The following is a 22357-nucleotide window of genomic DNA, read 5'->3' as shown; positions in this document are numbered from 1 at the left end:
TCCCTCTTGTGAGAGCACCAGAATCACAACTAACTGCTGAACAATTATTGACAGGAAGACACTGGAACTCACCAAAAAAGATACCCCACATCCAAATACAAAGAGAAGCCACAATGAGACGGTAGGAGGGGCACAACCACAATAAAATCAAGTCCCATAACCGCTGGGTGGGTGACCCACAAACTGGAGAACAATTATACCACACAAGTCCACCCACTGGAGTGAAGGTTCTGAGCCCCACGTCAGGTTTCTTAACCTGGGGGTCTGGCAACGGGAGGAGAAATTCCAAGAGAATCAGACTTTGAAGGCAGCGGGTTTTGATTGCAGGACTTCAACAGAACTGAGAGAAAAAGAGACTCCACTCTTGGAGGGCACACACAAAGTAGTGTGCGCATCAGGACTCAGGGAAGGAGCAGTGATCCCATAGGAGACTGAACCGGACCCACCTGCTAGTGTTGGAGGGTCTCCTGAAGAGGTGAGGGGCAGCTGCAGCTCACTGCGGGGACAAAGACACTGTCAGCAGAAGTTCTGGGACATACTCCTTGGTGTGAGCCCTCCCGGAGTCTGCCATAAACCCCATCAAAGAGCCGTAGTCTCCAGTGCTGGCTTGCTTCAAGCCAAACAAAGGGAGAGAACTCAGCCCCACCCATCAGCAGACAAGCGGATTAAAGTTTTACTGAGCTCTGCCCACCAGACCAACACCCAGCTCTACCCACCACCAGTCCTTCCCATCAGGAAGCTTGCACTAGCCTCTTATATAGCCTCAGAGGGCAGATAGCAGAAGCAACAACAACAATCCTGCAGCCTATGGAACAAAAACCACATTCACAGAAAGACAGACAAAATGAAAAGGTAGAGGACTATGTACCAGATGACGGAACAAAATAAAACCCCAGAAAAACAACTAAATGAAGTGGAGTTAGGCAACGTTCCAGGAAAAAGAATTCAGAATAACGATAGTGAAGATGATCCAGGATGTCGGAAAAAGAATGGAGGCAAAGATTGAGAAGACGCAAGAAATGTTTAACAACGACCTAGACGAATTAAAGAACAAACACCTAGAAGAATTAAAGAACAAACAGATGAACAATACAATAACTGAAATGAAAAATACACTAGAAGGAATCAATAGCAGAATAACTGAGGCAGAAGAACGGATAAGTGACCTGGAAGACAGAATGGTGGAAATCACTGCTGCAGAACAGAATAAAGAAAAGAAATAAAGACAGCCTAAAAGACCTCTGGGACAATATTAAATGCACCAACATTCACATTATAGTGATCCCAAAAGGAGAAGAGAGAGAGAAAGGACCCAAGAAAATATTTGAAAAGATTATAGTCAAAAACTTCCCTAACATAGGAAAGGAAATAGCTACCCAAGTCCAGGAAGTGCAGAGAGTGCCAGGCAGGATAAACCCAAGTAGAAACACGCCAAGACACATAGTAATCAAACTGACAAAAATTAAAGACAAAGAAAAATTACTAAAAGCAACAAGGGAGGGCTTCCTTGGTGGTGCAGTGGTTAAGATCTGCCTGCCAATGCAGGGGACATGGGTTTGATCCCTGGTACAGGAAGATCCCACATGCCGCGGAGCAACTAAGGCCGTGCACCACAACTACTGAGCCTGTGCTCTAGAGCCCGTGAGCCACAACTACTGAGCCCATGTGCCACAATACAGAAGCCCACGCATCCAGAGCCAGTGCTCTGCAACAAGAGAAGCCACCACAGTGAGAAACCCGCACACTGCAGCGAGGAGTGGCCCCCGCTCGCCGCAACTAGAGAAATCCCGCATGTGCAACAAAGACCCAATGCAGCCAAAAATAAATTAATTAATTAAAAAAAAGCAACAAGGGAAAAATGACAAATAATATAAAAGGGAACTCCCATAAGCTTAACAGCTGATTTCTCAGCAGCAAATCTACAAGCCAGAAGGGAGTGGCATGATATATTTAAAGTGATGAAAGGGAAGAACCTACAACAAAGATTACCCGGCAAGGATCTCATTCAGATTCGACAGAGAAATCCAAAGTTTTACAGACAAGCAAAAGCTAAGAGAATTCAGCACCACCAAACCAGCTCTACAACAAATGCTAAAGGAACTTCTCAGTGGGAACACAAGAGAAGAAAAGGACCTACAAAAACAAACCCAAAACAATTAAGAAAATGGTAATAAGAACATACATATTGATAATTATCTTAATGTGAATGGATTAAATGCTCCAAGCAAAAGACAGGCTCGCTGAATGGTTACAAAAACAAGACCCATATATATGCTGTCTACAAGAGACCCACTTAAGACCTAGGGACACACACAGACTGAAAGTGAGGGGATGGAAAAAGATATTCCATACATATGGACATCAAAAGAAAGCTGGAGTAGCAATACTCAGATAAAATAGACTTTAAAATAAGGAATGTTACAAGAGACAAGAAAGGACACTACATAATAATCAAGAGATCAATCCAAGAAGAAGATATAACAATTATAAATATGTATACACCCAACATAGGAGCACCTCAATACATAAGGCTACTGCTAACAGCTATAAAAGAGGAAATCGACAGTAACACAGTAATAGTGGGGGACTTTAACACCTCACTTACACCAATGTCCAGATCATCCAGAAAGAAGATTAATAAGGAAACACAAGCTTTAAATGACACCACAGACCAGATTTAATTGATATTTATAGGACATTCCATCCGAAAACAGCAGATTACACTTTCTTCTAAAGGCCACATATGAAAAATCCACAGCAAACATCATTCTCAATGGGGAAGAACTGAAAGCATTTCCTCTAAGATCAGGAACAAGACAAGGATGTCCACTTTCGCCACTGTTATTCAATATAGTTTGGGAAGTCCTAGCCATGGCAATCTGAGAAGAAAAAGAAATAAAAGGAATACAAATTGGAAAAGACGTAAAACTCTGTTTGCAGATGACATGATACTATACATAGAGAATCCTAAAGATGCCACCAGAAAACTACTAGAGCTAATCAGTGAATTTGCTAAAGGTGCAGGATACAAAATCTCTTGCATTCCTATACACTAACAACAAAAGATCAGCAAGAGAAATTAAGGAAACAATCCATTCACCATTGCAACTAAAAGCATAAAATACCTAGGAATAAACCTACCTAAGGAGGTAAACGACCTCTACTCAGCAAACTATGACACTGATGAAAGAAATCAAAGATGACACAAACAGATGGAAAGATATACAGTGTTCTTGGATTGGAAGAATCAATACTGTGAAAATGACTAAACTACCCAAAGCAATCTACAGATTCAATGCAATCCCTATCAAATTACCTATGGCATTTTTTACAGAACTAGAACAAAACATCTTAAAATCTGTATGGAGACACATAAGATGCTGAATAGCCAAAGCAATCTTGAGGGAAAAAAACGGAGCTGGGGGAATCAGGCTCCCTGACTTCAGACTATACTACAAAGCTAAAGTAATCAAGGCAATACGGTACTGGCACAAAAACAGAAATACAGATGAATGGAACAGGACAGAGAGCCCAGACATAAACCCACACACATATGGTCAACTAATCTATGACAAAGGAGGCAAGGATATACAATGGAGAAAAGACAGTCTCTTCAATAAGTGGTGCTGGGAAAACTGGACAGCTACATGTAAAAGAATGAAATTAGAATACTCCCTAACACCATACACAAAAATAAAATCAAAATGGATTAAAGACCTAAATGTAAGACCGGACACTATAAAACTCTTAGAGGAAAACATAGGAAGAACACTCTTTGACATAATCACAGCAAGATCTTTTTTGAGCCACCTCCTAGAGTAATGGAAATAAAAACATAAATAAAGCAAATGGGACCTAATGAAACTTTTGCACAGCAAAGGAAACCATAAACAAGATGAAAAGACAACCCTCAGGATGGGAGAAAATATTTGCAAATGAATCAACAAAGGATTAATCTCCAAAATATATAAACAGCTCATGCAGCTCAATATTAAAAAAACAAACAACCCAATCCAAAAATGGGCAGAAGACCTAAATAGACATTTCTCCAAAGAAGTAATACAGATGGCGATGAAGCACATGAAAAGCTGCTCAACATCACTAATTATTAGAGAAATGCAAATCAAAACTACAATGAGGTATCACCTCACACCAGTTAGAATGGGCTTCATCAGAAAATCTACAAACAACAAATGCTGGAGAAGGTGTGGAGAAAATGGAACCCTCTTGCACTGTTGGTGGGAATGTAAACTGATACAGCCACTATGGAGAACAGTATGGAAGTTCCTTAAAAAACTAGTATGACCCAGCAATCCCACTACTGGACATATACCCTAAAAAAACCATAATTCAAAAAGACACATGCACCCCACTGTTCATTACAGCACTATTTACAATAGCCAAGTCATGGAAGCAACCTAAATGCCCATTGACAGATTGATGGATAAAGAAGATATGGTACATATATACAATGGAATATTACTTAGCCATAAAAAGGAACAAAATTGGGTCATTTGTAGAGAAGTGGATGGACCCAGAGACTGTCATACAGAGTGAAGTCAGAAAGGAAAACAGGTATCATATATTAACACATATATGTGGAATCTAGAAAAATGGTACAGATGAACTGGTTTGCAAGGCAGAAATAGAGACACAGATGTAGAGAACAAATGTATGGACACAAAGGGAGAAAGTGGGGTGGGGGGGTGGGATGAATTGGGAGATTGGGATTGACATATATACATTAATATGTATAAAATAGAAAACTAAAAAGAACCTGCTGTAGAAAAATAAATAAAATTCAAAAAATAAATAAAATAAAGGAAGCAACTTTCACATACACACACACACACACAAAACCCCAGAGAGTAAGACTTTAGAAGCTGAACCCTATCCCCAACTTGCCATCAGTTGTGTTACTTAGAAGTATATCCATGTCCTCTGTCACACTGTCCAGGACTACACAGGACTTCTTGGATAAATTTTTATATTCTCTCCTTGCATTCAATTCTCTCACACTATGAACTAGGTTTTATTATCTCCACTTTACAGATGGGAAAAACTAAAGCTCAGATCAAGCCCTAAACAGTTTAAATATGAAGTCAGACAGTCAGCACTTGAACTGTTCTCCATAGTAGATCTTATGCGCTAAGAAGGCAGGAACTGCCATAGTAATTAGAAATAACATCCCTTAATGTTTAACAGGGCAATCAAATTCATTTATTAGTTTGATCTTCCCATACAGTATACACAAAATATTGGTTGAATTCACAAATATTAATAAAGTTCACCGTATATAGTATCATCTTTCCCTATCCTACAGAAAAGAGCTAACCTCAACCTCAGCTCTGGGTAAACCTCTCTGTGCTTCCATTTCCTGAGCTAGGATTTACAAAACATGCCTCTCAGAACTTTTTGCAAATTAAATGAGAAAATGAATATATATAACAGCACCTAGGGTAGTGCATTCAAGATAGAGGCAGTGGCACCCTATCTGCACTGGGGTGGCTCTCAAGTCAGTGCTTACGTTAAACGCAAGTTCGATGCAGCACTATTGTAATCAGTCAGTGTTAATTTTCCTTCCTCAATCTTCACCACCACTTTTTTACACATAGCCACTCCCTTTACAGAACCTACAATGTAAATCCGCCATTGTATGCAGACAGATCTCTGTCAGCCCAGGGAGATAGAAAAAAGGGCTAAGGGACATTTTACTTCTGGTTGCCTTTTCCCACGCATGTTATCCACTCCCTACCACCTGAGGTTTCAGTGTAATTCCAGCCCCAGTACCGACCTGCAGTGATACTTTGTTTTATCGACTATCAGTAACAATAACAGTAGCTACTATTTAGTGAGTACCTATCCACTTGATTAGGGACAGTTTATATACACAATCCCTAATTCCTCCATTGCAGGGTTGCTAGAATTGTCTCTGTTTTACAAGCAATAAAATTAAGATTTAGCGAGTTTAAGCAATTTGCCCAATATAACAGTCCTTAAGTGGAAAAACCAGGATTCAAACCCAGTCTTTTGGTCTCAAACCAACATTGTACCATTATGCTGAAACACCATGGTTTATGTATAGAACAACCAAAACCTGTCTACTTGACCTAAATTCCCCAATAGATGTTTCCAGCAGGGAAACTGTCCTGTTGCTGCGATAGCTGGTTCTGGAATTCAACTTGCATGTTCATTCCTTATACAATAAGTGTTTCATCAGCATCATTAGGGTCTAACTTGAACGTTCTTCCAGACAGAGACACAACGCTGATAGTTCAAATGCTTTTGACTTGCAACATCTGCTTCCAAATGAACATGCTGCTTCTCTTCTTAAACACCTAAACGATCTGTTCTCTATGACAAAGTCTCAGACTCCCAGGATCAATCCCTTCGCCTCAGCACACAAATGAATTAACATCCTAGCTAGAACACCAGGATTTCTATGCTGATTCTTTTTGAAACATAGCATTCATGCAGCATGATCAAGTGTGTTTGTAAAAAAAAAAAAAAAAAAAAAAAAGTGTGTCTGTGTATGGGGGCAAGGGTGGTAACGGGGGGTGGTTAAAGTATAAACCAAGAAGTCCTGTCAGATCATGTTTTGGTGCAAATGTATTATATGCTTTTCATATTCTTTCTCCGTAACTTTTCTTAAAAGTGAGTCAGAAGGTATAATTCAAGCTTGTCATCATATTCCCATGAGTGCAAAAATAACTTACATTTCTACAAATATTTTTGAGCCTTTTAATATACATTACAAATATTTTAGACCAATCACATTTTGTTGGTGTAACATATTTACAAAACAAAAAATATATTACAATAAATATGAACGAAACAGTGAATCTGATCAACGACGAGCTCTGTCACAACCAGGTATTTAAAAGGAATGCGAAAACCTGTTGGTCTGCATATGTTAAGAGTTTTGAGATGAATAGGGGTCCAGAATTATAATGTATCCAGAAAAGAGATAGGGAACATCCCAAATTTAAGTTAGGTAAGATTCTTTCTCATTGCTAATTACATAATGTTTAATGATGTTTTAAACTGTGAACATTGATGAATTATCCAAACATGATACAAAGCTAATATAGTTCTATCATTTCAAAATGTATGTGACATTCACATAATATCCTTTTAATTATTATCATTATATACTGTAGTTCACACAATATCTACAAATGTGAATGAGAAAAAAGAGTCACAGCAACATGTCTCACATTCCAGTTTTAAATAAGACAAGCACATACCGCATCAAACATTATTTTATGTTAATAAATAACACCTAGGTTTTTATGGTTACTTTGAACAGTTTACAGCTGTATATTTAAAAAGAACATTTTAGGCGAGTTTCACATTGTCAGCAAAAGGTAAAATAAATAATGAATCTTTATAACAAAAAAAAGAAAGAAAGGAAAGGAAGAAAGGAAGGAAGGAAGGGAGGGAGGGAGGAAGGAAGGAAGAAAAGGAGAAAGAGAGAAGAGAAAGAACGAGAGAGTTGTATATAGAACATAAAATATTTTTGACATGCTGCTTTTCTGGTACAGTCTGCCACAAGAAAATGAAAATAGAAACAAAAAAATGATTGTCTTTTAAAAACAAGTTTTGAAAGCTTTCTACCATACTGAGCACGAACCTTTTAAGACTAGAATGGAGATCTTTTTTGCCATCTGCTTTGCATATATGTCTTCTGCACACTGTGTGTGTGCACACCCAAAGAGATCTACTAAAGTCACAGGACAATAACAACTGCTTGCCCCTTAAAATAAGAAACAGCCAAAACACTGAACTGAAATCCAACCAGTCTGAAGTCTGCAAAGGTTTCAGCCTTGCTTTACTTTCACAGATGTCCCTGTGTGACTGTTGTTCCTGTGGACCCCCGGCAACTTTTCAAACAATAAACCCCACTGTAATAATCCAAGGGGTCCAATTTCCTCAGGTGGGAAAAGGAACCTGGTTCCTCAAAAAGCCAGTCCTGACAAGCCATCGGACTCAGTCTGAAGGGAGCTCGGCTCTCTCTGCAACTGCCCCTGTCTGGTTACTAGTGGTTAGTGCTGTCGTCTATTCTCTTCCCACAGCTACTCACAAACCCGGAGGACAAGGGGGTCCATACTACACATCCTTCCTGATCGACTGTGAATGCGCCAAACTGCTTCACAACCTGCTCCCAGCAAAGAGCGTTTTCTCTGCTAAGCAAAAGGAAAAGCATTAAGCCTAATGGCAAAATTAGAAGTTTCCTTCCAATCAGGTTGTTGTTATGGCATTAAGACTTTTTGTTCAAGCATCCAGTTTTCTAAAGGGAAAAGAAGGTAGCAGCCCAACTTTCTGACCAGGAATACAGATTTCTACACTCTCAGAGTCCCTATTTTTCTTTAGCCAGCATTTTCACAAAATTTTAGCTTAGCCAGGAAGCGTTGGTAGGAATTACTGGATTATAATATAATCACTTCCCACATAATTCAGGTTCTTTTACATCTGTCAGTCCTCTTGACCAAAAGAAGTATACAGTATTATGCTAGAGACCATAGTAAATTTCCACTGAAAAAGATACTTGGTGCTTGTGTTCCTGGAGTCTATGTGAAGCCATTGCTCAAACTATATCTTTCCAAGAAAATATGAAAACCATTTAAGTCCACCATGTAACCTTATTATTAGAACTTTTGCTCATCGTCCTATCCTCAGACATTGAGATGGGTGCTATGCCTTTGGTGGCCTCTATTTTCCATTCCCCCACCAAACGCTGAGTAGGCTCCCCAAAGGGCAGGCTGGAATGCTGTAAAACTCTGCAAGCTTATCGGACTAAAAGTTCCTCTCCTGCTTTGGACCTTTTATGGGGGGGATCGGAGAAAACAAACATCCACATTCCTTATCAATGAGGAATTAATTTACGAGTAACTTAACAGTTAAGTACTGGATACACGTTGCTGGAGTTTTTTGGTTCACCTGTGAAAACCTCAGAACTGTGACACACACTAAGCATTAGCACAGGTCTGCAGCAGAGATGGAAAAGCTCATACATTAATACAAGGGCTTTTGGCCTTGATTTTCAAATTCAGACCAGGCATCATTGAGCTCCATGAAAATCATCTTTGCATATTGTTCATAAGGTTGCCCAGTAGCCTATAGAAAAAAAAAAAAAAACCACACATTAGATACCACAGACCAAAGTTTTATTTCTATTAAATTTTTCACTGCTAATATGTGGGCTCTAAGGAATTGAAATGTTTTTCTATTAGGCCATTTCTCTTTTTACAGCCCCATCTACATGCCCCTAATTACTATGACCTCCCCAGGAAGCCCTCCCCCTAGGGATTCACTTTTGGTAGTAGTGGTCAGTCACTGAGTAGGTAACAGAGAAGTTACTGGGCAGCACAAAATGTATCTCCATTTCCAGAATTATCTATCAAATGACAAAGGTTCATGACTGTCTATCTCCAATTGATTAGCCATATTTTGAAAAACACATTTCCCCATTTCTTTTTTTTTAAAAATAAATTTATTTATTTATTTATTTTTGGCTGTGCTGGGTCTTTGCTGCTGTGCGCGGGCTTTCTCTAGTTGCGGTGAACGGAGGCTACTCTTCCTTGCGGTGCTCAGGCGTCTCATTGCGGTAGCTTCTCTTGTTATGGTTGTGGAGCATGGGTTCTAGGTGCACGGGCTTCAGTAGTTGTGGCACAGGGGCTCAGTAGTTGTGGCTCAGGGGCTTAGTTGCTCCACGGCATGTGGGATCTTCCCGGACCAGGGATCAAACCCGTGTCCCCTGCATTGGCAGGCGGATTCTTAACCACTGTGCCATGAGGGAAGTCCCCATTTTCCCATTTCTGAAAAAAGTTCTTGGAGACCCATAACATAAGGCATATAGTTTGTGAATTTTTCTGGGCTGTTTCCCTTTCTCTTTGATTCACTGAAACACATTATTTCTTTAATACTATCCAGATTAGTCACAAAAAGTGTGGAGAGATGAAAATCAAATATATCAAATTCAAGTACGTGTTCCCAAGCAGGACTTCAGTCACAGCCTCACATCATAGGACTGGTATCCTCAGTCCACAAGACAGCAAGGGACCCAATTCTGTCAGGGAGGTTTCTGTATATCATGGTGATCTCAACTGTGCCATCCCGTAGCTGAAGTTTCTGACAACGTGCAGCACGTACATGTGTACGTACTTCAATGAAAACATAAACTGGCATAATCAATATAGTGAAGCGTTTAGTTCCATTCTGAGTATTTTGTTAATTCTCACCAAGTTTGCCAACTACGTTCTAAAGCTTTTTTCACTCTATAATCCTGGCTAAATATCCTGCTATATCTCTAAAGGAGAACATTTTCCTGTCCAGCTCTTAGCCCACCCGTAAGTCAAGACACAGTTTGTATCTGTTCCCTGAAAATGAGTCAGTGGTGAACCTTACAGCTAAGGAAGGCCCCTATTCCATTATTTGTAATATATTATTTGATTCCTTTTCTTCTGTTTCATAAAGCGTAACTATTTGTTTAAATACCTTTTTTGAGCCCATGGGATTTATTTTATATAAATGGTCCAAGCAACAAGTTGAAAGTATGATGCTTTGACGCACACTTGTAAACGAACGACAGGAGGCCCAGACACGCGGTGGCGGAGAGCAAGCTGTACTCACTTTATCTGGATGTACCACCAGCACAGCCTTCCTGTACACCTTCTTCACCTGCTCTGGTGTGACCAGGTCTGCCATGCCAACTGGTTTCCACTTAGTCTCCCCAGCCCACAGCATGGTATGCATCGTGGACAGAAGGGCTCTGATATTTCTCTCTTTGCCTTCAATCCATTCCAGAATCTGTAAACACAGGGGCAGTTAAGAGATCCAAATGCTCTCGAGTCCAGAGGGTCTCCACTGTGACTCTGGAAACCCCTCCTGCTCCAGCAACGTCGAGTACCTGCATACTCCAACCTGCCCTCTACCTGCTTTTCTTCCTCCACCCCCGACCTCATCTTTCTGGTTAACTCTTCATCATCCTTCAAGAGCCTGCTCAGGAATTTCATACTGCTCTGCCTTTGAGAGTTTGAATACTTTCCTTCTTCTCTGGCCCCCCCTGAGTTAATTACTCACTCCTAAAGTATAAACTCCATGAGTGCCCACACCATGTCTGTCTGGGTACCTGCTATCTGCTCCATCTAGTATAGTGACACAGAGACACTAAAAAAAAATCCTTTGGATAAAAGAACAAATTTCTCCGGGCTAACTTTTAAACATGCTTCTATCATAATATGTGTGACACTTTATTGTAATCATGTGTTTGTCTTTCCCTGCCACTAGGCAGACCTGTTTGAGGAAAGGTAGTGTTTTTAACATATCACTGTAACTCAGAAATCAAATAGTATGCCTGGCATGGAACAGAGCTCAAAAAGGGTTGTTAAATGAATACATTTAGTCATTCATTCCAACTACGAGCATTCATAGCTTGAATCTTCATAGTTCGAACAAATGAGATGATTAAATTGAAGGGTCTGCAACAATGCATCAGCATTTAGCACATAACAGAAGCTTAGTCAAGGTAAATGATGGCTACTCTCCCAAACGATTTAATACCCCGTACCAACTAAATAACCAAGCATGGTTTAAAAGACATAAATGACTTCCTTTTATAGAAAACTGTCAGAGTTTACCTAATGAACAAAGGTTCTTGAGATGGAGCACAAGGTTTTTGGAAGGAATATAAAACCTTTTGGATGTTGTATGAAGTGCAAAGCAAATACAAACAAAGGATCCTATATTGTACTCCAAATAGTATCTGTACGTCTTCAACAAACGTTCATATCTGTAGGGAAATTATGGCGAAGAACAGTAGTATACTTTTTCAAAATGTGTGACATTGACTAGCTGTACCACTCCTGATTTTGGAGTAACAGATTAGACCCTCATCTTCCAGGCTGCTACAGGGTCAGTATATTTCGTCTTGTGGAAATTCAGCCTCTCTGTCTGTGAAGAGCAGTCCACTTATCTTGATCTTCACAAACTCTTTCACTATCTCACACCATTCATCAATATAACCACCCTTTTGTTCCCAAATTAACCGTCATCCACGATAACATCCTCAGCTATAAAGTAATGTCTCCGTTTTCTTATCTATGAAATAAGGGCTTCACTGGTTTGCAAACTTTAAAAGAAAAGAAGATAATAGGGAAACATTCTCCTTCCCCAAATAGAATCTTACCTAGACTTCCAAGAATCAAAAACAGATAAAAGCAGAAATGCTCTGGTTAAAAGTGGAGGGAAGCAGTGGGGAAGCCAAGGACCTCACTTCCCTCAGCCTTCCTCCCTGCCACCTTCCCAAACCTCCAGATGTAATATTACAGGAGTGAGTAATTCCAGGTACATCAGTATTTCCCTCTCTGTCAGCAAAGAAGAGATCCTGAGGGCTTCAGTTGATCTGGTCTAATATAAAGCTCTCAAAGCAGAAATAGAGGACATAAATAATGCATTCTTCTTACCTCCAAATCATAATGACTTACCTACAGATCGGAATGCCATCTGAACAATAAGATCACCTCCTAAAGAGTGCCACTGCTTATTTGAAAATGTAAACAAAGAAAATCTATACTACCATACCATGGAATAAAGTGCATTTTATTAAAGAAACGAAACAGCATACACAGTACTCCCTGAAAGTACTTTGCTATTAAAGGACACAGTTGTACTCAAATCACAGCTATAGGAACCAAATGAAATAAAGTGGATGCTAGAAACCTAACACGGCACCTTCTATAAGTTAGTCCCACACTGACATCTCCACACACATAATAATCACCCTGGGTCAGAGGCTCACTTACCTTTAATTTCTCAGGATCCATCTCCTTAGCCATTTCCTCCTTTCTCATCTCAGCTATTGTTCGAGGGCCCTTTTTGTCTTTGTGAGCATTAAAACCTTGACCAGAGAGTAGGTCTTCAAAGTCAGCTGCTTTTTGTTTCCCTTCTGCAACATAATATTTTAAAAATTATTATGGTTTTTACTCTGAAACATAATATCATATCATTATATCACAACACTTGGTCTTCAAGGTGCTTTCACATGCACTAAGCCCTTAATCCTCTCAATTACCCTGTCATGTCCATTTTACAGATGAGGAAAGTAAAGTCTGGAGAACTTAAGAGATCATTCAGAATCATATACCATGTCCATGGCAAAGCTTGGACTCGGGGAGGGATTGCTAGATTAAGTCTAATTCCATATCCAGTGTTCCGTCTCTTCATAGATGAGGATATTCATGATTCTACCCCCTGCTCCCTCCCCCACGCCCCCCAGACCCCAGTCACACAACTAGTTAGTATCAGTGATGGGACCAAGACCTGGGTTTTGGTACTTGAAATCCATGCATGCCACTGCTTTCCTGCCCACACTCAGCTGACACTTTTAGTCCATCACAGTGCTCTTTTTTCCCAAGTCTGGTTTTAGCCTCACAATCTTTATCAGTCTGTTTGGAAAAGCAGCCTAGCATAGCAGCAAAGAACAAAGACCCTGGAGACAAACTCTCCAGGTTTGAATTCCAGCTCTGCCCTTATTAGTGATGTGACCTTGGGGCAAGTTCCTTGCCATCTCCATGCCTCAATTTCCTCATCTGTCAACCAGGCATGGTGTGCTTAGAACAGTGCCTGGCTGTTTAAATGTTTGTTGTTAAAACAAAACAGAATCAAAACACAGGAGTACATGCAGTCCATGCCCTTCAACCAAAGCTAGTGTTGGAATTGAAACCCACTTGCCAGCTCTATACTGTAAGGCATTCTGAACGTACACTGTCATACGCACACACTAAAATGTGAGTGCTCTGAGACTAGGGATTTTGTCTGTCTTGTTCGCTGCGTATCCCCAATGTTTTCTACACTGAAGACGCTCCATAAATATTTGCTGATTGAAGACATTCACCCCACATCTACTCAAAATAAGAACGGAGGGGAAGCCAGGTGACTCTATGGAATTATCCAGGAATATCCACTGCTAACTGAAGAACAAACATGATGTTGTATTCCCAATAAGAGGGTCCCTGTCATGTTAGTATTGTGAGAAGTCACCTGTGTCATATGCAGTAGAGTGTGGCGGTGAAGAGCAGGGGCTCTAGAGCCACACTGTCCTGGTTCAGATCTTGGCTGTGTCACTTACGAGCTGTACGGACTTAGGAAATTATTGACCTCTGCCTACAACATGGGGTTGGTTTGGGAAGATTATATTAAATAATATGCGAAAACTGCATAGAATAGCACCTGACATATAATAAGCACTCAATAAATGTCAGCTACAGCTACCAGGAAAAGTAGAATTTCATTTTCCATGTTCCATAGGAAGGCCTGTTTCCTTATCATGTCCCTAAACGTTTCATTCTTAGGTATAATCAAATCAACTGAAATGTAAAATATATCATAACAGGCCTTTTAGCAAACTCAAGTTTAACCATCCCTGCTATCCAAAATATATTATTTTTCACTCGCTATCAAGAATCCCATTTGAAAAAGGAAGAATCCCATCCAGGGTATCCTCCAGCCTTAGCTGTTGGGCCATTTTGTGTTCTTGTAACTTTCTTCTCAGAAGAGAGGAAAAAACCATCACAGGAAACCCAATGATCTCAGGAACATCCCCCAACCAGAGGATAATCAAGACCAAACGTCCAAGATACGTCCACCCCTCTAAATGGGGTCCAAGAGCAAATGTGAACACAGTGCTTGAAAGGCTCCCAACCTTCCTCTTCTACCCTCTCTTCCAAAGGAATGACAGCTTCAAGATGCAACCACGCCTCCACTCACATCCATTCAATACCCATTTAGTGCCTACTACATGCCAGGCGCTCTGCTAGGTGCTAATGACAATGAGGCATTGGTCTCAGCGTGGAGAGAGACAGACAGGTGAGCCAGCACTCACAAAGCGATCTGTGTCAGGAGCCTGGTGAAACCTGGAGCTCCAGGCACCACCCTGGTGTAGGGATCGTGCTCTGTCTCTACAATTCAAAGACTGCCTCAGAAACTACCAGAATTGCTTTCTATCTCCTTCTTCAGACATACATACATTTGGGTACCCTACAGCCAGCCTCCATACCGTCATCCTTACCCAAGTTAGCTGCTCCTTTCCCACGTTCGTTCTGGCCCCCAGGCACAGATGAGAAGCTCACGTTGTAGTTGGGTCGGTTCTGGGGAGAGGAGTGGGGCATGCTGGACTGTGGCTTAGACTGTGTCTGCTGCCAGCTGTAGCCACTTCCCTGCTGCCACCCTCCACCCATAGGCTGGGGAGATGCTTTCTGTGGCGAGCTGAGAGGTGGAAATCCTCCACCCAATCCAGTTGGTGTGGAGGGTTTGCTGGCAAATGAAGAACCACCTACAGAACAAATTAAAAAAACAACAAAAAAAGGAGAGAGCGAGAAAGAAGGTAATGCTATTTTGAGTAGCCTCTAACTCCTGTGTCTCAAGTTACTGTTTACAGTGACTTCAGTGGAACTTCCCTTGACTGGTGGCACAATTAGCCTTGCTAATAGTTAAATAAATTGCAGTCATATATTTCCTTTAATCCCCACAATGACACTTTTAGGTATGTATTAATAGCCCCATTTTTTCTTTGGATGAACAAACTATAGCTCAGAGTAGTTAAGTGACTTTCTCAAAGTCACACAGCCAGAAGGTGGCAGAACTGGGACTTCAGTCCAAGTCTTTAACTCCAAGCCAGAAGAGCCCTGGCTCTTCCACTACGCCATCCCAGCCCTCCGTCCCATCCTCTCAGCAGACTCTACTTCACTGGAGTAAAAACTATCAAACGACAAGAACAGGGAATAAAACAAAATACATTCACTCATGAAGGTGCTGCTTAAACTTCAATGAGCAGGATTATTCATGGTCTGTTATAAATACAAGCATGGTTAGTGCCCATGAGTAAACCAAGAGGTTTTGAAATTTCATAAATAGGTTTCAATTTCACACTACTTGCATTTCAGTGCAGGAGAGTAAACACAGCTAACACTCTGACAGCCTTGAATAGGGCAAAGAATCTTATTCGAGCTTTAAGAACTATTACTTTGTGCTGGGAATTTAAGTAGAATCTTGATTCTGTAACTCCTAACTTTTAAGTACTCACTGCATATATGCTGGGCTTTTTCTAAAATACGAAGACCAGTTGTAGCTCATGTTTAAAGAGGTAAAATGAGAAGCTGAAACATGGTGATCTACAGGGACCCTTTCAGGTACCAATTCCAAAACAACAGTGATAATAAAGTAACATTTGTATAGCTCTTCAGAAATTATAAAACATGTTTCTAAATATTACTGCCTTCAATCTACACAACACCCTTCAGAAGTAGGTAGTATTACTAGCCCCACTTTATTTATTTTTCTTTCTTTATCAAAATTACCATTTAAAAATTATTTATTTATTTATTTATTTTTTTGTGGTACGTGGGCCTCTCACTGTTGTGGCCTCTCCCGTTGCGGAGCACAGGCTCCGGACGCGCAGGCTCAGCGGCCATGGCTCATGGGCCCAGCCGCTCTGCGGCATGTGGGATCTTCCCGGACTGGGGCACGAACCCGCATCCCCTGCATCGGCAGGCGGACTCTCAACCACTGTGCCACCAGGGAAGCCCAATTTTTTAAATTTTTATACAATTTTTAAAGGTTACTTTCCATTTAGTTATTACAAAATATTGGCTCTATTCCCTGTGTTGTACAATATATCCTTGAGCCTGTCTTACACCCAGTAGTTTGTACCTCCCACTTCCTCACCCCTATATTGTCCTTCCCTTACTCCACAACACTGGCAATGCCTAGTTTATTCTCTATATCTGTGAATCTGCTTCTTTTCTGTCATATTCACTAGTTCGTTGTATTTTTTAGGTTCCACGTATAAGTGATATCATACAGTATTTGTCTTTCTCTGTCTGACTTATTTCGCTTAGCATAATGCCCTCCGAGTCCATCCATGTTGCTACAAATGGCAAAATTTTGTTCTTTTTTTATGGGTGAGTAGTATTCCATGATATATATATATATGCCACATCTTCTTTATCCATTCATCTGTTGATGGACCCTTGGTTGCTTCCATATCTTGGCAATCGTAAATAATGCTGCTATGAACATTGGGGTGCATGTATCTTTTCAAATTAGTGTTTTTGTTTTTTTCAGATATATACCCAGGAGTGGAATTGCTGGGTCATATAGTAGTTCCATTTTCAGTTTTTTGAGAAATGTCCAGACTGTTTTCCACAGTCTGGCCCCACTTTAAAGATGAGGAAAGCAAGGCTCAGGGAGGTATACTGATATGCTCATGATCACACAGCTAGTTAATGGAGCTGGGACTTGACTATGGGCTTCCTAGCTCCACATGTTATGTTCATTTCCTGCAGCCATAATCCCTAATCCCTCCCTAAATCTCTGAGTCTTTCACTACAACTCATCCCTTACTTACAGTGTCTTCTTTATATAGATACTGTTCCTCTGCTCTGATCTGGGCTCCTCTTTCCTTTCCTACTAGGAATGTTGTGTTATGACCATCGGACCCAGAGTCACTCTGAGTTTGAGTCTCTGCTCTGTTGCTCACTCGTGCATTCATTCTTGCATGCACTTATTCATTCATTCATTCATAGAGTCATTCATCAGTATCTGTTGAGCATTACTAAGTACCAGATACTGTGCACTGGGAATATAGCTGAAAAACATCTACAGAGAATCCTTGCTCTTCTGCAGTTCAGTGAAAAACTCATCTCCTTGACCTCAATTTTGTCACCTGTGAAATCAGAACTATGTCTAAGTCACAGGTATATCATGAAGGCACAATGGCTACGTGAAAGTTCTTCACAATCCCTGAGTTAAGCGAATAAGAGACGTTATTTTAAAATAATGCAATTTCATATGCCCAGCATGCACCAGGACACCATAAGGGCTCAATAAATACTTGGTAATAGGAAAAAGTAATGACAGGGTTATATTCTGCAGGTAGGCATCGCTGTCAGTGTCTAACTCAGAACACGAAGCCCCTCTTTGTGAGCCCCTGGGCCCTTCTGCCAACAGTGCATCAACATATACCTTAGGCTGGGTTTGCATTCTGCACTGGGAGTTCATTTTATATTTTAAGGATGCTTACTATCTTCTTTCTGAATATATATATGTTTATTATTTAAAAATTCAATAACACAGAAAGACCTGAAGAACTTAAAAAATACTTCCATATTCCCACCACACTGTCATTTATTTGTTCCTTTATAAAACACTATCGAGCATCTTCTCCACGCCAGGCTGCAGATACAGTGGTGAACAGGCAGACGCTGACTCTGATCTCAAGCTGTTCATCAACATTGTAGGACTTTCTGATGTCTACCCTTCCGGAATATCTTCTACCCATGGTTAGCAATTCTAATTTTCAACGCCACCGAAGCGGAGAGCTGACAGAAATACAAAGCAGTAGCTAAACCCAGAGGCCACTGCAATCCTCGTTAAAAGCAAAAGCAGTGGTCGTCAGACTCGGCTGTGCGTTCGGCTCACTTGGGGAGCTTTAAAAACTGTTTATAACCAAGCCACAGCCAAACCAATTAAGTCAGAATATCTATGGGAAGAACTACAGTGTTGGTATCAGAACTGTTCAATGTGAAAATACCTAACGTTCTCAGAAGGATACTACCTTTTTTGAAAAATTGCAGCTATATAATTTGGAAGTTTAATGTTTACTCTAAAGCAATTACCTAAGAGTCAAAAATTCTAATGTGTAGCGCTTGCTTATATACCTGCTCACTGTGCAGCTTCAGGAAGGTCACTTACCTTTCCTGAGCTATGTGAGTTGAAAAATGGGGAAATTTAGGAAACTAGTTTCCCCAGCAGTTTTTAAGAATTACTGCATTTTAAAAACAACAAAGAACTCTTGAACTCCTCCTAGTAGGTATGCTGTTGCAGTGATACGGACGCAGCTATTCTGAAACTATTTTTGTTGTCTATGAATGCTGAGATCCAAGGAAACGGAAGATACACATATGGAATAGGGGAAAGTAAGGAAGAACCCTGTGGTAGTGGATGGAATTATATATTGATATATGTATTTATATCCACACATCACCTATCTCCATCTCCTGAAAGGCAGAGCAATGACACCCACCCCCATACCAAAAAACATACTTAGAACAGATTCTGGTTTCTAAATACCACTCCCCACAAAAAGGAATGAGGATTCTTGGAAATGCCTGATTCCAGGACTGGGGTGTAAAAAGTTCAAGATAAGCCTAGAACATCTTCTGCCATAAAGAAAGAAAGTTCTCAAAAATGATGGAATCAAGTGAAAAACATATAGAAGCCAGAACAAAGAAGCTTTCACAAACTAAATGTGGGACAATGTAAACATTAAATAATGACAATAGTAGATGATAACCAACTGAGTCCAAAAAGAATCCACTAGTCTGTTATGATGTGAGAGAGGGAGGGAGCCAGAAAGGAAGGGGGGAGGGGATGGAGAGAGAGGAGATTCTGCCTTAGAGTGAAATGCTAATTAATATACATAGAAAGAAGGACAGAATCAGACAATCACAATTCTGCAGATATCATGGTAATGCCTGCTTTAGGCAAGAATCACTAATGAATGCTAAAATGCTAAAATGAATGCTTCCCATTCCAAAACCTCCTGGGTAAAAGTCAGATGGAGAACAGGATATTCTCAAATAGAACAGTCTCAAATTATCTCCCCAGATTACTCATTAATTACTATAGGGAAAAATGGTAACTTTATGGTGAAGAAACCTGGCAGACATCACCTTAACCAAGTGATCAAAGTTAACAAATCGAGACGTTCTCAACTGGCCTGTACCCTTCAAGTATCGATGTCACGAAAGGCTGAGGAATGATTCCAGGTTAAAGGTGTCTAAAAGGACATGACAACCAGATGCAAGACCACGATGCTGGAGTTTTTAAAAGAACTTCCTATAAAGGTCACCTCTTCAGAGAGGCCTTCCCTAACCACTTGATATCTAAAATAACACCCCAGCCCATCCCCTACTCGCCATCACTTTCTGCCTTATTTTTTTCACAGCACTCTGCACGGGGCTTATAGTGCAAACTCCAGACCTAGATTTCATGGTGTTGAAATCTTGTGATTTGGGCAAGTTACTTAAACTTTTGTGTCCATGTTTCTTCATTTTAAAATGAGGACTATAACAGTTCCTACTTCAAAAGATTATTGGCAAGATTAAATGAAATGATACGTGTAAAGCACTTAAAATAGAGCCTGGCACTTAGTAAAACCTCCAAATAAACATTAATTGTTTTTATTACTTGACATTATAATATATATTTATTCATTTAGTATTTGTTTCCCCTTCTAGAATACAAGGCTTACAAAGGCAGGAATTTTGTTTTGGTTTTGTTAGTTTGGTTGGTTGGTTTTTACTAAAGGAGTGTTAGCACGTAGAAGGCACTTAGTAAATAGTTGTGGGATGAATAAATGGGTAAAAAATGAACACTGGATAAGATTTTATTTGAAGTAGAACTTTGCCTGTTATATATGATGTTATTATTCTAAAAAAATGTGAAGTTTATTTTAAGATATAAAAAGAGAAATAATTTTGGAGTTCTTAAAAGGAAAAAAGGTCTAAAGGGTATAAAAGAAAAGGTCAAGATTCTGACATAACTACTGGCAAAAAATAAAAAGGTAGTCACGTTCTCATTCTCTGCAGACAATCTGGTTCTAAATGCCTCAGGAGGGCTTTCAGAGAAACTAAACTATCAACGTGCCTCATTTAATCCTTCGTGTGAGGGCTGCCCCACCTTTATTTAACAACTCTGTACTGCCCAGAGAAGGAAGGAGGAAGAAAAGGTTTCAGAACACACTAGTCCAATGAACTACTCCTTGAAGAAAGGTTCCTTGGTGAAATAGTTTGAGAACCCTGCACACTGTATTCCCCTATTGGGAAGTATCACCATGAGCACTGATTCTCAGAAGTTTTTGCAGTAACCCAAATCCACTGAACCCAGTGTTTCCAAAATTACTTCCTCATGAAACACTTATTTTATAACAATAATTAACATATGATGAAAAACAGTTTGGATATACTATAAAGAGAGTCTATTTTCTGTATGGAATTTTAGAAACGGACCCGAGAGCACTGTCGCCAATGGAGAGAAGAGAGGGACGGTATGGGGATCTCACTAGCAACTTCACAGTAAGGCCTATGCACAGCTGGCCCTACCTGGCACAAATCTGACCAGCCTCATGTCTCAGTGTTTTTCTACACATTCATTACTTTTGCTGCAGCCAAACTCTATTGTCAGATGCTCCTGGAAGTTCTAACTTTATTTATGCTACTACTTCAAAATGAGTCATTAGAGAAACGGATTAATAGGGGTTAGTTCCAACCCAATATTTGAAGCCTGTTTCCTTTTTTTAAAAGTCAACCTCGGGTTTTAGAGTATAGCTTAAAAATACACATGATTTTAGATCCTAGGTAACAATACCAGCTTATTTTAACACCAAAGATTTAGATTTGAGGCTTGGTAGCCATAAGTAAATGTTATTTATATCTTAACCTGCTACATTTATACCTAATGTCCCAAGGTCGGCAAAAGGATCCAGAGTCCGGGGTTTGTTTTGATGGGTGGGAGTACCATGCAACGAGCCTGTTGGGCTGGTGGCAGCTGACTTGCTTCCCATTCCAAAACCTCCTGAAAAAAATAATAAGGTCATTGAAAATGAGTTAGTTGTCCAAGGCTGAATTCTGAAATTCAGAAATCCAGAGCTACTGCTCACCTTGTCTCTAAAGGCAAATTAGGACAGGGTTTGCAAATGTGTTAGGAGTTGCTAGACTTATTTCCCTGACTACTAGGTGAGTAGCGGCCTGGAGCAGAAACAGGGAAACAGAGAAACCATACGTCATTTCCTGGCCACCCCTGCAAACTATTACGTCTAGCGTTTATCTCACATGTCACCTGACTTCATTCTTTCCTATGGGATTTGGAGTCAGGCCTGAATTCCGGTTCTGCCACTTCCTAGCTGAGTGACGTTTGGCATGTTGCTTAACTTCAATATTTTCTCGTTGGTTAGATAAAGAAACAGCAACTGCTTTAGAAGGTTCTGTGATAAACATAAAGTGTGTGTGTGTGTGTGTGTGTGTGTGTGTGTGTAACTTGCACAGCATCAGAAAACAATCACACAAGATGGCTCTCAAGAAATACAATACTAGCCATCAGAAAGAGAATTTATTTATTATAGACAAATCCAGCCCCCAAACAAGTCCTTTGTGAAGAAAGAAAACCATTCAGATTATGCAACACCTACTCTATGCCAGAAAATCTCACGTAAGTTATTTCACTTAACTGTGTGGAACAAGAATTAGGAACCCCATTTTACAGATAAGAAAACTGAAGTTAAGACTTGTAAAAAATCCAA

At 40.2% G+C, this 22357-nt stretch overlaps 1 protein-coding gene across 1 annotated transcript in view; it reads right to left on the bottom strand.

Annotated features, from left to right (window-relative positions):
• Positions 1 to 6733: 6733 nt before the first annotated feature.
• DNAJC6 (DnaJ heat shock protein family (Hsp40) member C6) overlaps positions 6734 to 22357 on the bottom strand; it is a 154782-nt gene continuing 139158 nt past the window's right edge. The window contains exons 15-19 of the mRNA XM_060005772.1: positions 21514 to 21633; positions 15068 to 15331; positions 12804 to 12946; positions 10633 to 10809; positions 6734 to 9117 (exon numbers count right to left, since the gene is read on the bottom strand). Coding sequence (XP_059861755.1) covers positions 9016 to 9117; positions 10633 to 10809; positions 12804 to 12946; positions 15068 to 15331; positions 21514 to 21633 — 806 coding nt within the window. The 3' untranslated portion in view covers positions 6734 to 9015. The remainder of the gene's footprint in view (positions 9118 to 10632; positions 10810 to 12803; positions 12947 to 15067; positions 15332 to 21513; positions 21634 to 22357) is intronic.

This window comes from Delphinus delphis, chromosome 1, assembly GCF_949987515.2.
Source record: "Delphinus delphis chromosome 1, mDelDel1.2, whole genome shotgun sequence".
Taxonomy (NCBI): Eukaryota; Metazoa; Chordata; class Mammalia; order Artiodactyla; family Delphinidae; genus Delphinus; species Delphinus delphis.
Note: the sequence above shows the minus strand (reverse complement) of the source record. Positions and strands in the feature narration are given on the sequence as shown.